The sequence below is a fragment of the Rhineura floridana genome, chromosome 8 (assembly GCF_030035675.1).
Source record: "Rhineura floridana isolate rRhiFlo1 chromosome 8, rRhiFlo1.hap2, whole genome shotgun sequence".
Taxonomy (NCBI): Eukaryota; Metazoa; Chordata; class Lepidosauria; order Squamata; family Rhineuridae; genus Rhineura; species Rhineura floridana.
In genome coordinates, this window is record NC_084487.1 from 30712823 (window position 1) to 30729696 (window position 16874).

Below are 16874 nucleotides of genomic sequence, written 5' to 3' on the forward strand. Positions count from 1 at the left end.
CACTGAAATTAATGAATTTGTTAGTCATGCCTATTAACCTCAGTGGGTCTTCTCTGAATAAGGCTAACATTCAATACCACCCTCAGTCTGCCTCCACCTGCCTGCCTTCATACTTGCAATGAGTCCAGGGAGTGGCGCTCATCAGCTTCCTCCTCGTTAGTCTCAGTGTTGCCCCTGTAGAAGTCAGCATGAAAGAAGATGGGGACAAAATTAGAATCAGTTGGTTCCGCTGTCATTGGCCCTGGCTCTACCTACTATTGGCCTTGCTATCTTCTACCCTGCCATTTCCAATGGTTACCATCCACCATTGGTAAAACCATAGGACAGGGGGTTATGGAATGGAATACCCTAGAAGGGAGGGTGGCTGAATAGGGGCACTCCATGATGCAACATTTTATTGCAGTTCCTACTTGCTATACTATATTCTTCAGCCTTAGTTTGTCATTCTTTGGAATAGTTATTTCCTACAAAACAGCTTTGAACCCATTGAAAGGCTTTGCTTTAAAATCAAATAAAATAATTGGTGAATTATTGCTCATTTAGCAGTTAAATATATGTCCACTAGGGGCTGCTGTTCCTGCTTGCTTTGCTCACCAACCTCACCTACAGCACCCTTAAGGCCTCCCCACCCCCTCTGCCAGGCATGCCCTAGCCATCTCTCCATCCCCATGCTGCCCCCTACCACTCCGCCAGGTACAGCTAGCCATCCCCACCCCCTCACCAACCCCACCACATATGGGTTATCCGAGCACATCCCTCCACGCACACACTGGTCATTGAAGCTCTCCCCCTCCAAGAGTCTCCAAACCTACCCCCACCCCTCACAAAAATATAATATAGTAAGATATCGTGTGAATGATGTATTCAGTATTCATTGAAAACTGAAATGACTACCAGCTTGAGTCAGCAATACCAATTTGTTTCTGACTTTTTGGCTTTTTCAGCCTGTCCCTGGGAGCCTGTGTGTAGCATTCATAGTTCCCCGATTCCTTAAAACATAGGAAGAAATAGCACAGAGGGTAATGGGGTGTTTGGGATCCATTTGCTATCTGGCAGCAAAAGAACATTTAACTATGAAGAGGCTGTGTATTCAAGCATGAGCTCCTTTTAATCTGGAATTGCACATTCTTTGGACAGGCCTTTGGGGTCCCCGGGGTGGGCTAATTTCTTTATATTGTTTTAAAATTGTCTATTGATGGCTCTGTACTGCCGCTTTTTAAAATGGTTATTGTTTTTCCAATAATTTTTATTCAGATTTTCATAAAACATACAAGACAAAATCATAAAACATTCAAAGACAAAAAACAAAATCAAAAATAGTTAAACAAAAAGAAAAAAAGAAAAAAAAAACAAAAATAAAAAATAAAGAGTAAAATATTGACTTCCCATTTGTCAAAGATCAAATCAGTTATAAGTCTATAATATATAACAATCCTGTCTCTTAAGTCATATTATAAAATCACTTTCCTCCAGTAGTTATCTTACTTAATCATCAAATCTCATAAACATTACTTTATTCTTTCCACAAAAAGTCAAAGAGAGGTTTCAATTCTTTAAGAAATATATCTATCAATTTTTTTTTCCAGATAAGCATATCGATTAATCCATCTCATTACTAATTATGATAATCTTATTGTCATAACCATAGTCAAAATAAACATTTCAATTAATCCATCACATCAGAATCAGTTAGGTTCAGTAATTTCAGTAGCCATTGTTCTATTATCCCTATTAGTTCCATTTTCCATCTTCCATCTTCAGTAGTCTTGTTAAGTCCAGTAATTTCAGTATCCAATCTTCCATTATCAGTATTCCATAATAATCTTGCTGTCAAAGCCATAGTCATATAGTAAGAGTCTGATGGGAATTACCTCTATCCCAAATATTTTCTTGCCATCCATTCTGAATAGGTTGCTGAAATACAGCTGTAAAATCATATCTCTGTTCTTTTTTTCAAAATACACTGGGTCATCTCTTGAAAGTTTTTCCATTGTCACATGGCTGCAGTTAATTCCATAGATTTTCTCTATATTGGGCTCCATCACATCATTCCAGTCCAGAAGATTATCCATGCCATTGATAACTTTATCTCTAGAATCTTCATTAATTTCTTCAGAGATAACATTGAGTTCCAAACAATAGATTTTATTTCTAAAGTCCATAGACTCCAAATCTTGTTCCTGTTCCACGTTTGTTCCAATCTCCGGGATCTCCTCTCTCACAGGGACCCCTGTTCCAGTCTCCAGGGTCTCCTCTCTCACAGGGACCCCTGTTCCAGTCTCCAGGGTCTCCTCTCTCACAAGGACCCCTATGTCTTTAATCTCCTGTGTCTCCAAACAATAGATTTTGTTTCTAAAGTCCATAGACTCCAAATCTTTTTCCTGTTCCACGTTTGTTCCAATCTCCGGGGTCTCCTCTCTCACAGGGACCCCTTCCAGGGTCACCTCTCTCACAGGGACCCCTATATCTTTAATCTCCTGCTTCATTTTACTCAATTCAATTTTCAGCTCCTTACAACCCTGTCGCAGGTTTTGTTTCGTTATCTCAATCTCATCCATTATTTTCTGAAACATAGTTATTTCCAGCTTCTCAGCCACTTTCTTAAATGCCATTTTAAAAGAAAAATATAGGAAAACCACTTCTTATTTCAGCAACAATTGGGTTAATACTCCAAACCTGGTGACATCACAGTATAAACAGAGCAGACAGCCTTATCTCTCCATGCTTAAGTAAACAAAATGCAGTTCCCAGGATCGAAACAATTAATGGCGGTCGTCAGGAAACAGATTCGTCAAAATAAAATAGACCAAAAAGAGAGTAGTCTCAGACAATATAATATTCTTCAAAATAAAAATCTGGAATAGAAATCCCTCTTCTGTGTATATCTTTAGAATGCAAATCCAGGACAGCTTTTTGCAACAAAAACAGAGATAAGCTATTAATTAGTGAGTAGCAGAGAGAAGTTATGGCTCCCCAGTGAGATGTCAAAAACCGATCAATCTGGCAAATCTCTTTTAAACAGCAACAATTTAAGTCAAGTAAAAGAAAAATATAGAAAGAAGGGTGCTTGCCTGTTAGTGCGTTCTCTCTTAGAAGATAAGATGAACGTTCGCTTTATCAGATAGAGCTTGTTGTTGAAAATCCGTCCCACCTTCGTCGGCTGGACCTCGTCCCATAAATTAATGAGATCTGGTCGTCCCAACAAAAATAGGCTTTGAGGTTAATCTCTTCGTTTCTCCCTACCCGGGAGAAGTTTAATCAGTCAAAAAAAAAAAAAATCTGACTGATATATCTGAATAAGCTTCTTTTGAGGCAGGAGCCCGTCTCAAAAGCAGGCACAGGCTAAGTCACCCTTCCCGGAAGTCTTTAAAATGGTTATTGTTGACTGCATTGTATTTTATTATGTATTGTATTATTATGTATTGTTATATTTAATGTTGTACGTCGCCTAGAGTGGTTTCGGCCAGATAGGCGACACAAAAATTAAATTTATTATTTATTATTATTATTATTCCTTCAAGGGAGCCCAGGGTGACATAAGAACATAGGAAGCTGCCTGAGTGAGACCATAGTGCTGTCTATCCTGTCTAGCAGAAGCTCTCCAGGGTTTCAGACGGGGGACATTCCCAGCCTCATCTGCAGATGCTGGGGATTGAACTAGGGGCATTCTGCATGCTGAGCAAGATGCCCTACCATTGAGCTACAGCCCTTCCCAGAGGGACTGTGGGAAAGTTAAGATGGTGGTGCACTGCGTAGCACACGAGGGTGCCCAGACCTTCTAAATGTGGGGGGGGGGGGCGGGAAGAAGCTCTGACGCTACCTGGTAACCTGGAGGGAGGGGCAAGAGCCAATCTGGCACACCTTACAGCGTATTTGCCAGAGCTTGGAAAAGTTACATTTTTGAACTACAACTCCCATCAGCCCCAGCTAGCATGGCCACTGGATTGGGCTGATGGGAGTTGTAGTTCAAAAAAATTAACTTTTCAAAGCTCTGGTATTTGCACTGTGCAGACCTCACCACTGCCATGCCCCTTCCCCTCTCTGTCTCGGTATGCCGCAGTGACATAGCCAGTGAGTGGAGTCATAGGCAAAAATGGACAGAGCAATGGATATCACAGTAGACTGTGTTCCACCTGGACAAAGGCCAGAGGTTTCTACATATCTCTCCATCTAGGCAAGCAAGAGGCATTCACAGTTTAAAGACACATTCCAGCAAGGCAAAAGCATGTGAGGAAATCAGGGAGCAGGTTGATGAAAAAGGGTGGTGTGACTGAGAGAGAGTTCCAAGAAGCAGAAAGAGAGGCCTGGAAGACTACATTTGGCCCCAGATGCTGCCTCTGCTGCATGAACCTTCCAAGCAGCTGCCCAGAACTCCACACCCTTCGATTCTGCTGTTGCGAAAAGCTGTTAACAGTTTTACTGAGATGAGCAGCACAACCCTCTGCATGCTTGTTCATAAGGAAACTCCATTGTGTCCAAATGTGTCTAGAACTGCAGCTCTAAAGCTGGGGATATCCAAATGATAGGTATGTTTGTTTGTTTGTTTATTATTTGATTTATATCCTGCCCTTCCTCCCTGCAGGAGCCCAGGGTGGTGAACAAAAGCGTTAAAAACTTTAAAGCATCATAAAAACAAACTTTAAAAGACATGAAAACAAAATATCTTTAAAAACGTTTCTTAAAAAACAAAAGCTTTCAAAACATCTTCTAAGATTTAAAAAGGTTTTTTTAAAAGAAGGTTTAGGAACATATTAAAAAGCAATTCCAACACGGACACAGACTGCTATGGTAAGGCTTATGGCCCAACTTAGACCCAAAGCCCTTAGTGCTCACAGTCCCTTCTGCCTTCCCTGTGGGTCCACGGATGGAGTGACTTGGTTATTGCTATGCTTAAAATTTCGAAGCTCAAGCTAGCAATTATTAGACTTTCTGATCCAGGATTTTTCTTCAAATGACCCCAGCAAGTACAGTAACATTTTCTGCATCTTGTTTCTTCCGTTCCCTCTCTAGCATTTCCCTGTCACTTTTCTCTTTGAGATGCAAATGGAAAATGGACAGAGCTTCTCTTGGAAGGCAGCTAACTTGCCCTTTTAATGGACCTTGCGTTAGCAGTCAAAGTTGTCAGGTGAAATGCTACACACACACAAATGAACAGAGGACATGAGGAGGGGAGCAATGGCTTCTTCTTTCTGGTTCAAGTGACAGCTCTGATTGCTGCCTGATCTATAAGCACAATTCTGCCATTGCACATCCTCCTCCCGTTTCAGAATTCTGATCCTCTTTTTTCTTTCTTTCTTTCTCTCAGAATTCCCCTTCACATACCATAAGGACAGCCCTGCTGGATCTGGCCAAAGGCCCATCCAGTCGAGCATCCTTTTCTCACAGGAGCCAACCAGATGTCCATAGGAAGGCCACCTGAGTGCAACAGCGCTCTCCCCAAGCCAATTACACTTAGGATAATTTGCTTGAAAAATGATTCCCCATATTTACATCAGGTTTAGTTTTCTACAATGCTGGCATCTAGCTTAGGGCAGCATTTGGACTTTTGGTCATCTCCCAGCCCTTTGCTTTTATATCCAGTGGAGATCTTGGACAGCTTCTTGAAAGTTCGGACTAGAACCCGGAGCAGATTCACTGCCCCACTGACATCAGAGCCACCAGTATCCACTGCCCTTGCATATTACACAAATACAGCCTTGCTGCACATTTTAATGCACATTCCCGCCACTATACAGATAAATAGCTTATTGTTAAGCTGGCAATGTTAAAATCACTGTGATGGGCAGATTTGATCTACAGTCATTTGCGCTTCAGTCGTTCTATTAACCAGTTACAGGTGAGCAAGCTGTAGAACAGCGGTGAGCAAGCTGTAATTAAGTGTTGTGCAATTCCCCAGACTGGAATGATGGCAGGTAACAGGGAGGTAGACCTGAGCCTCCCAGACTGCAATCATCCATTCATATACTGGTGGCAGCTGCTGCTCTTAGGGGAATTTTTTATTATTTTGTGTTATTTCTGTTCTTACCAGAAGCATAATGTACATTTGTTCAGCTAATGTTATATAACCAAGAACCATCATTTGCCACGTCAAGCCATGCACAAACGTTTCTTTGCTGTGCTCTTAAGAAATCCTATCACTTGTAGATGGCAACACTAGTCCGAAAATGCCAGGGTCACAAAAGCCTTCAGTATTATGGATCCTGTGGGAAATCCTAGGGGACAGGAAGCTATGAAAAGGGGAGAGAGGAGATAGTACAAAAGGAAACTACAGCTCTATATAGCTACTGGAGGCTGGTCCATTAGGGCAAATGGGACACTGCCCCACCAAGCTCAACCTGCCCTCAGAGAGCCTACACCTCCCGTCCTCCTTATTTAAAACCAGTCCAGCGGATGACACTGGCTGCCGGCTTCCTCCTCCTTAGTCTCAGTATTAACCTTGTAGAATTCAGCAGGCAGGAGCCAGGGACAAAACTAGAATTAGTTGGTTCTCTCTGTCATTGGCTCTTGCACCACCTATCACTGGGCTCTCTGCCTGCCACCCAACCAGCAGGGCTGTGTTCTGTGTTTGTTGGAGGCCTGAGCTGAATCTCTGCAGGCATTTGGGCCTTGGCTGAGTTGGGCTGAGATAGCCCTGGATCTCTACGGGTTGGGTACGGCAGCCCAGAGTGATCTGGGGCTATCAGGGCAGGAAGAAGAGACAGACACGGGCAGGAAGAAGGTTAGACAGGAAAGGCACCTCTTCACGGAAGAAGGTCGGTGCCTGCCTTTTCTGCCCAATCTTGCCTCCTTCCTGCTAGGCCTCCCCAAGCCCCATGCACCAAATCCTCTTCACGAGTGGCTTCTCTGCCGTCACAAAGGAGCAACCCCCTGCTCAATGCAGGAATCCAAATCAAAGCATTCCCGACAGATGGCTGTCCAGCTGCCTCTTGAATGTCTCCAGTGTCGGAGAGCCCACTACCTCTCTCAGTAATTGATTCCATTGTCGTATGGCTCTAACAGGACGTTTTTCCTGATGTCCAGTCGAAATCTGGCTTCCTGCAACTTGAGCCCATTATTCCGTGTCCTGCACTCTGGGATGATCGAGAAGAGATCCCGGCCCTCCTCTGTGTGACAACCTTTAATGTACTTGAAGAGTGCTATCATATCTCCCCTCAGTCTTCCCTTCTCCAGGTTTCATATTATCCAGGTTATATATTCAGGTTTGGGCATTGGCTTCCAGGGATAAAAAAAAATAATTGTATGGCAGCCAATAAGAATGTTTTTAATTGCATGTATTGCACTGCTGTATGATCCCATGTGGCAAGTGCCCTCTGGTGGTTCCTCTCCTACATGAGTGGGTTGAATCCATGGTCCTGTATAGGTAAATCCTATTGGATTTATCTGGTGGAATTGCCTCCTATATAGGCAAGCCTTGGTGGATTTATCCAGTGGCAGGCAATAGCAGCAGTACTCTGATCAGTGTTGGGCAGTTAGGAGCTACCATTTAAACTTCGCACAATTCCCCTGATGTGGCGGTGATTTCGGGCATTGTGGGAAATTGAAATAGAGACCACCACACCCAGCTGTCCTGCGCTGACTGGGGCAGCAGATTATTATTAATTTTAAAGGGACAGAGTAACAAATGGCAGAGAAGGCAGATGAGTCCCTGAAGGCCAGGGCCTCTCCTGTGTGAGGAGAGAGTCCTCCCTGGTTGCCTCCTCTCCTTTCCTTAGTGAGAAACTAGTAGAAAGGGCTATGTATAATCAACCCCATTTTTAGTCACGTCAAGTATAGTTTGAGTTGGACTTGATGTGAAAAAAGGCAATACTTTTTGAGGGAGGTAGCATTTTGTGCTGTCCCCATATTAAGCTTTCCATGATCTATAATGTTCCCATTGGTGGAGTAAGGTAGTTTCAGACTCTGGGCTAGGAATGGCAGAATCTGTCAAATGTGGTTTTCTCCATTTTTCATTTTTCCAATCTTAAATTCAGTTCTCCAAATTCCTGCAGCTCTCGGTAAGATTACTTTTATTTTGTTTTTAAACCCTCACAAAAATGTGTTGGCATTTTAGTGTGAATTTCTCCTCACAGGAACATTTTTGCATGCAGTGTTGGCTAATATATTTTTAAGAATTTTTCCGAATAAGTTTTTTGTCAGGGCTGTGCATGGACCCCTCTCCACCAATCTGATCTGTAAATACAGATCAGGCCTGATCTAGTCTAGAAAGATTCCAACCTCATCTGAATCCATATCATGATCTGGATATTACAAATCTATGGAAATCCCATTAACTTGTATTGCAAAACACAAATGGCCATAACTTTCTTGTGTTTTGACAGAGGGACACGATATTTGGCAACTTCCTTGAGGTTCACACATTCTTTTCCCTCTCTCTCTGGCCCCATCTGCAGTTTAAATTTGAAACACTATTGTATCATTCTCACAAGGCATGGCTTCCCCCCCCCCCCAAAAAAAATCCTGGGAAATGTAGTTTGTTAAAGGTGCTGAGAGTTGTTAGGAGACTCCTCTTCTCCTTGAGTACTCCATTCAGTTCTGGACACCACACTTCAAGAAGGATGCAGACAAACTGAAACAGGTTCAGAGGAAGGCAACAAAGATGATCAGGAGACTGGAAACAAAGCCCTGTGAGGAGAGACTGAAAGAACTGGGCATGTTTAACCTTAAGAACACAAAGAGGAGATATGATAGCACTCTTCAAGTACTTGAAAGGTTGTCACACAAAAGAAGGCCAGGATCTCTTCTCAATTGTTCCAGAGTGCAGGACATAGAATGATGGGCTCAAGTTACAGGAAGCCAGATGCTGGCTGAACATCAGGAAAAACTTCCTGTTCGAGCAGTATGACAATGGAGCTAATGACCTAGTGAGGTGGTGGGCTCACCAACACTTTAGGTATTCAAGAGGCAGCTGGACAGCCATCTGTTGGGAATGTTTTAACTTGGATTCCTGCAATGAGGAGGTGGTTGGATTGATGGCCTTATAGGCCCCTTACAGCTCTACTATTCTCTGATTCTATTGTTCCCCTCACAGGACCACAATTCCCAGAGTGGTTTAACTTCTTCCCAGGGAACTCTGAGAATAATGGGGTCTCCTAACAATTCTCAGCACCCTTTAACAAGCTACAGTTCCCAGGAATATTGGGGGAAAGTCATGACTGTTTAAAGTAGAATAAGTCCTCTTTAAACGTATCGTGCAGATGGGGCCGCTCTGTCTGCTTCTCATTCTGTCTCTTACTCCTTTCTCAAAAAGGCAAACTAGGCAGTGAAAATGGATGATTCATGTTGTGGAAGATAGAATGTACGTGCCATCAAGTTAGAAGCACAAACCAATTTTCTCACTTGCATGGTAGGCAAACTGAAGTCACTTTGCTGTGCTTGTATCAAGACAGATGAGTTTTTCCTCTTCTTTTGTCATGTACTAAGTTCTGAATGGGAGGTGGGGATGGTGAGAAATCAGGTCAGAAGGAACGGACGGTTACCTCATGGAAATGTTCCAGGGAGACATTTTTATGGCTTGCATTCCCCAGGGCCAGCCCTATCATTACGCAGAGTGAAGTGACCGTCCCAGGCAGCCGATTTTGAGTGTCATAAAAAGAGCAGCAGATACCCAGTTTTTTAATTTATAATTATTGTATTTTTACTGCTGGTGAGAGGGAGAAGCACTCGTAGGATTTTCAGCCTTGGGTGCTAAAATAATTGGGTTGGCCTTGGGTACTATGTACCTTGGCTTCATGGGGTGGGTTGTCATTGCTATTGCACTCCAGGCAGCAACATATCTGAGGCTGTCTCTTGGGGTACTATGTTTGTTATGTATGTATATAACAGGCAAGTCAACAAATAAAGAACATCAGGGCTCTGATTTGGAGCTCACCCAGTGGGGTGGAGCTGGACTAATAGTCTTTTAGCAGCAGCATCACTGGAAGAAGCAAGGCAGCAGGAAGGTTGTGGCTGCACGGCTGCACTGGTGGAGCCAATCCAGAACTTCCACAAGTGCATTCACACTTCCCCTCCTGGTAAGTGGCAGTGGCGCTGATGTTAGGAGGCTATTGCTGTGATTGTACCCCAGCGGATGAGCTGCTCCTGTCCTGATTGATCAGACCAAAGGCCCATCTAGTCCAGCATACTGTTTCCCAGCGTGGCCAACCGGAAGTCCCTGGGAAGCCCACAGGTAGGGCTTGAGGGCAGTTTTCTCCCTCTCATAATACTAGAACTCGGGGACATCCAGTGAAGCAGAATGTTAGAAAATTCAAGACAGACAAAAGAAAATACTTCTTCACACAACCCATACTGTGGAAGTAGCTCCCACATGAGGTAGTGAAGCCCATCAACTTGGACGGCTTTAAAAGGGGATTAGACAAATTCATGGAGGTTAAGGCTATAAATGGTTGCTAATCCTGATGGTTGTGCTCTACCTCCATTGTCGGAGGTAGTATGCTTCTGAATACCAGTTGCTGAAAACCCAGGAAGGGAGAGTGCTTGTGTGCTCAGGTCCTACTGTGAGCTTCCCATATGCATCTGGTTGGCCACTACAAGAACAGGACCCTAGACTAGATGGACCATTAGCCTGATCCAGCAGGTTCTTCTTATGTTCTTATGTTTCAGGTTTTTTCTTTAATGTATCTCTTGATAGTGAACAGCCTCAAGTATTGATGTGTTCCTCTTATGAAGTGTTAGAAGGCACAAGATCTCTGTATCTTTATAATAATAACAATAATCATCATCAGCCTATCAAGCACAGTGCATAAGACATATGAGAGAGAGAGATACTGCTTCCTTCCATTCCACTGTATTGATTTGCTTTTGAATAATCTAACATTGGCTCATTGTGCAGCGCAGGAAACAGTGCTTTAAGAAATGATTACAGAAAGAAATTATCCAAAGGACTAAGAAATGCCGTTTTTACTCAAAAGACTTTAACTCGAGGGATTTTCATAACTTGTGGGTGGAGTGCATGTTTTGCAAGCAGAAGGTCCTAGGTCCAATTCCAGGTAACTCCACCTAAGCAGATCTTGGGTAGCAGCGCTAGCAAAGGCCTTTGTCTGAGACCCTAGACCAGGGGTGTGAAACCTTTTTTAGGCTGGGTGCCACATTCCCTCATAGTCAGGCTTCCATGAGCCACATGCCAGTAGTGGGTATGGCCAGAGGGAAAAGTGGGTGTGGCAATGGATGTGACCTGTGTACAACAGGCTATATTCTAGCCATACAAAAGTCAGAGGTCTCTGTATACAGACAGTGGTATTATCACAGTTCAAGGACGCATCCCAGTCCTGCAAAGCATTCAGCGAGGGTGCAGGGCAGGTCTGAAGATAGTCGGGACCTGATGGAGGATCACAGCCTGAGAAAGTCCCAAGGGCTGGATACAGAGATAGAAGGGACGCATAAAAACCTCCAGCATCCTGTTCTCACAGGGGCCAACCAGATGCCTATGGGAAGCGTGCATGCAAGACTGGAGCACAAGAGCACTCTCTCCTCCTGTGGTTCCCAGCAACTGGTACTCAGAAGCATATCACCTCCAACTATGGAGGCAGAGCATAGTCATCACGGCTAGTAACCATTGATAGCCTTATCCTCCGTGAATTTGTCTCATCCGCTTTTAAAGCTACCCAAGTAGGTGGCCATCACTACCTCCTGTGGGAGCGAATTCCACTATGTGCTGCAGGAAGAGGTACTTTCTTTGTCTTTCCTGACATTTGGCCCCCGAGCCTGAAGTTCCTCACTCCCATCCTAGAGGGCCCACCTTAGGCATAACTGCTGTAGAAACGTCAACGGGAGTTAAAAGGAATTGCGACCCAATTGGCTACTGTCCGTCTGCAATTGCAAAGCAGAACCTGTACCTTTCAAAGCATGTAGGAAAGCCCACCCAAATGGAAGGAGAACTTGCCAGCAACAGCAAAACAAGGCATGGTCAAGTGACAGCATGGGGTCAAGAAAGCTGGCAGAACAGATACATACACCCAATCCCAAGGCAAGCATTAGATATACTGTTTTTTTCAAATGCAATGTCTGATGTCCCTTGCTTTTGCCTTTGGCAGAGAGTGTTTGATTCTGGCAGGTTTGGCTTTTGAACAGCACACATCCCTTTATTCCAATGGGTTTTAATGCACAGCAACAAAGAGGAATGTTTCTTTCATTAAATATTGTGCAACCCACAACATTTTGCAATTTTTCACATGCTTCTGCAAACAATATGCTGCTTTTTGCCTATGTATTTCTGCTTATTCCCTCAAAACAGTTTCTTTCTTTCTTTCTTTCTTTCTTTCTTTCTTTCTTTCTTTCTTTCTTTCTTTCTTTCTTTCTTTCTTTCTTTCTTTCTTTCTTTCTTTCTTTCTTTTTCTTTCTTTCTTTCTTTGGCTATTATGAAAGCGTTCAGTAATTCTTAGTGTTTTAAAGTGTGCATCTGTCTACTTAGAACTGAGTTTTGCAAATATGTTTGTGAAAATGTAGAACAGCCACAAGGTGGTTGAGGCAACACAATCATGGTAGAAGCCACAGAACAATGATTGCTTTAAAGAAAATGCCAATGGGGTGCATGCAAAAGAGCATAGGAAACTACTTTCTACTGAGTAAGTAAGACCACTGGTTAGGAATTGGGGGAGGCTCAACAGTTCACATTTAAAGATGGATCTAGCAAATTCAGACTTTCCAAAACAATGTGAGAACTGAAACACAGCTATCTTTCAACTTTTGCAGTTTGCAATTCAGTTCCCCAATCAAATAATGTTTACAAAAAGGCATATGGTGTGTCCTTTAAAATTAATATTTTTTTATTGATTAGATTTATATCCCACCCTTCATCCCAGTAGGAGCTCAGTAGGAGTATTTTAATGAGAATAATGAATATTTTAATGAAACTAATGAATATAAAATGCTTTATTTGGAGGGATCCCTTGTGCAGTTATGTACATGAGTCAAAACTGTATATAAACTGTATTTATTGAGAGATATTGACACTAAAATGCTGATGAATTTCCACAAAGATTTTTTTTTTAATGCAAATTGCTGCTGAAATGCGGAGAACTGGATTTAAGAGTGGAAAAATGAGAAACTGAGGGAAGCCAAAATTGTCAGATCCTTCCATCCCCACCATTGGTCCATCTGCCTTACTATTGTCTACCCTGACTGGCAGTGGCTCTCCAGGGCTTCAGGTATGGGTTTCTCCCAGCCCTAACCTGGAGATGCTGGGAACTGAATCTGGGATCTTCTGCATGCAAAGGAGATGCTCTACCACTGAGCTACAGCCCAAAATATTGTATCTAGTGGTTTGATTTATTTTTTCTAGATGAACAGCAGGCAGTTGTGTGTGTGTGTGTGTGTGTGTGTGCATGTGCGTGTGTGTGTGTGTGAGAGAGAGTCTGTTTAAGATTATTAAGACCATTTTAATTACAGCTAGAGAAACTGGATGAAATTCCACTGGACCCTTTGGATAGGTCAGTGAAAATGTGCAAATGGTAGGAGGATTTTGCTCCAAAATCTCTCTCAAGAGTCTTGCACATCTCCAGTAGTCCAGACTGATCCACTCAGAGAGTGTCAGGCACCTTAAGTTTGGCCTTTGACTGAGCAGCCCTCCTCCACGTTGCCCTGCTTCTACACTATTACAAGGGAGATGCCGGACATCACGGTTTTGAATTAAAGATGTACATTTCAAAAATAATATTTATCACAGTATATATACATATATGTATTTTTTCTTTTTAACATTATTCGTGTACTTCTTTTCCCCAAAAGAGCTTAATTCACGTTTAGCGTCTTGAAGAATAATCCAGAGGAGAATTAAGTAACCAAAGTCCCATTATAATCAGTGGAAAATTAAATATTTCAGTGAAGGGTTGGTTGATGGGACTTGGGCCTCCTTCATTTTCTTTGGATTTTCATCCCTGTGCATCCCACCTTACTTGGGCTCCATTTGCCAGAATGCACAGATTTAAATGCCTCACAATCAATGTTTTCTTTCTCTTTCCTCTGCAGGCTTAAGTGGTATTTATCCATCAGTTTACTAGACACACAGAAATGAATAACTCAACAAACATAAGCCATTTGGAGGGTGTGATGGCCCTGGGGAGTCCTTATAAAACTGTTGAAGTAGTCTTCATCGTCCTGGTGGCTGGGTCCCTCAGCCTAGTGACCATCATTGGGAACATCCTGGTTATGGTGTCCATTAAAGTCAACAGGCACCTGCAGACTGTCAACAATTACTTTCTTTTCAGCTTGGCATGTGCTGACTTGATCATTGGTGTCTTTTCCATGAACCTGTACACGCTTTACACTGTGATTGACTATTGGCCACTTGGACCTGTGGTTTGTGACTTGTGGCTGGCACTGGATTACGTGGTCAGCAATGCCTCCGTCATGAACCTTCTCATTATCAGTTTCGACCGATATTTTTGTGTCACCAAGCCTCTGACTTACCCTGTTAAGCGGACCACTAAGATGGCAGGTATGATGATCGCAGCTGCATGGGTGATGTCTTTCATCTTGTGGGCACCTGCAATTCTTTTTTGGCAGTTCATTGTAGGCGCACGGACCGTCCCTGATGGGGAATGCTACATTCAGTTCCTGTCCAATACTGCTGTCACCTTTGGCACAGCGATTGCTGCTTTCTACCTTCCTGTTATCATCATGACTATTCTCTACTGGCAAATATCTCGAGCCAGTAAGAGCAGGATTAAAAAAGACAAAAAGGAGGGTGGGCAAAACCAGGAGCCAGTTTCTCCAAGCTTAGTCCAAGGGAAAATAGTAAAACCAAACAATAACAACATCCCAACTAATGAAGATGGGATAGAACATAGTAAAATTCAGAATGGTAAAGCCACTGGGGAATCAGTGATGGAAAATTGTGTTAATGCAGAGGAGAAGGAAAGCTCTAATGACTCCACCTCTGTCAGCGCTGTAGCTTCCAATGTGAAAGAGGATGAACCCATCAAAGAGGACACTAGGGCTTCTGTCTCCCAAGTCAATGCCAAAGTGGAGAACTCCAAATTGACGTGCATTAGAATACTCACCAAGTCCCCTAAAGGTGACTGTGGTGGCTCTGCCAATACCACAGTGGAGATTGTAGGTCCCGATGGTCAAAATGGAGATGAGAAGCAGAACATGGTAGCACGTAAGATTGTCAAGATGACGAAGCAGCCTGCCAAAAAGAAGGCACCTCCTTCCAGGGAGAAAAAAGTGACCAGGACTATCTTGGCTATTCTCCTGGCCTTCATCATTACCTGGACACCGTACAATGTCATGGTCCTCATCAACAGCTTCTGTTCATCTTGTATCCCCAACACAGTATGGACGATTGGTTACTGGCTGTGCTATATCAACAGCACCATCAACCCTGCCTGCTATGCGCTCTGCAATGCTACCTTCAAGAAAACATTTAAACACCTCCTTATGTGTCATTACAAGAACATAGGAGCCACAAGGTAAAAACAATAATGGGAGGGAAAAAAGGAGAACGTAATCTCAAGTTTTATAAAACCATGCCACAGCACTTTATGCTCTAGAATGAAACCAAGAAGACTAGAGGACACATGCTGGTGGGGCAGGGTGGGGGGCATGCATTCCATCTCCAACAACTGCACTTCAGAGATCACCACTTTTCTGTCAGTGAGTCGTTAGGAGGCAGGAAAGGGTGGGCAGGCTAGTTGGAGATATGATCTTGAGGCAACACGCCCTGCTCTCTAGTAATCTCATGCGGAAGGGCTTTTGAATCTATTCTTCTTTGGGCACAATCCCTGGGGTGAGTTCTCTTGTGCAAAGCCCATTTGGGTTTGCTTCATTAGAAGGGGAGCTGCACAAAAGCTAAGGAGCTGAGGAGGAGAACCTCAGTAAGGGTTGCGTCTTTGTCTTTTCATCTGGCACGTCAATTGCCAGTTTTGTTCGTCTGCCTGTATGTTCATTTGAAAGTAGTGATGGTGGCGGCGGAGGGGAACCCTTCCACAATAAATATTCTATATGGAATGCTTAAATGACTGGAAGAGAGAGATCCAATCAGCTCAGCAGATTCCATAATTTTAAAAGGTGATTTTTTTTGGGGGGTGGGGGCTTGATGTTAAGGATCTTACTGTTAATCTTTTACCTCTCTCCTGTTGCTTGAATCTGCATCAGAAAACATATATATAATTTTTTACCTCAGCCAGGCTTTTAAGCACATGCTACGCTTGCTTCCTTTTAAGTCAATCAGGCTCAGAGGTGCTGGGATTTGCCTGGATTGCAACCATAGGAAACTGTGATTGGTTAACAAGTGTCACATGTTAATTGATTCTTCCTTTCTAACTTGATCAGACTGCATAGCACTGATAGGCAGTCAAATGGAGTGGGAGATGGGAACCAGGTAGCCCCTTCATCACTTGCTGTGCCACAGGAACTAACCAAAGGCTTTTGAAAATGGAGCCTTGGAGAACTTACAGTCAATTCAGAACTTTTACTATGCTAGGATATAGATGCTTGGGGCAGAGCAGATCTCTAGTAGCATTCAAAAATTATCGCATTGCATCGACCTTACAGACCAATACAATTGTGCAAATATGAATGAATTAGTATTGGTTGTATTTTCTGAATGTTAATGTATCCACCCTGCCATAGGGCTGCTTGCCACCCAGAGATTCACTGTACTTTCCAATTCCTGTCTGATGAGTCAGCTGGCAGCCAATTACCCCATGTGAGAGGACTCAAGCCCATAGCAGATCTTGAACTGGCAATCTGAGGGATAGGGTTGCCAGGCTCAGGGCCTGAGACTGATCCTGTATCTTTAGGAGAAGAGAAAGTCAGCCAAGTGCAGGTGTTCTTGCAACATTGTAATGGGAAAAACCACAAGGTAGAATTCTCCCTTCCCCCTTCCAGGCCCGGCCTCCAAGAGGTCTTCTGTATCTTTAAAAGTTGTGCAGGGG

The 16874-nt window shown here is 43.3% G+C and overlaps 1 protein-coding gene across 1 annotated transcript; it reads left to right on the forward strand.

The window, feature by feature from the left end:
- The first annotated feature begins 14004 nt into the window (after window positions 1–14004).
- On the forward strand, window positions 14005–15411 carry CHRM2 (cholinergic receptor muscarinic 2). Its single transcript, XM_061582702.1, has one exon. It carries the CDS (start codon window positions 14005–14007, stop codon window positions 15409–15411), a length of 1407 nt encoding a protein of 468 aa, XP_061438686.1.
- The last annotated feature ends 1463 nt before the right edge of the window (window positions 15412–16874 follow it).

Excerpts from the sequence above, each read along its gene's own strand:
- CHRM2 (XM_061582702.1), top strand. The coding sequence starts at position 14,005 with ATGAATAACTCAACAAACATAAGCCATTTGGAGGGTGTGATGGCCCTG.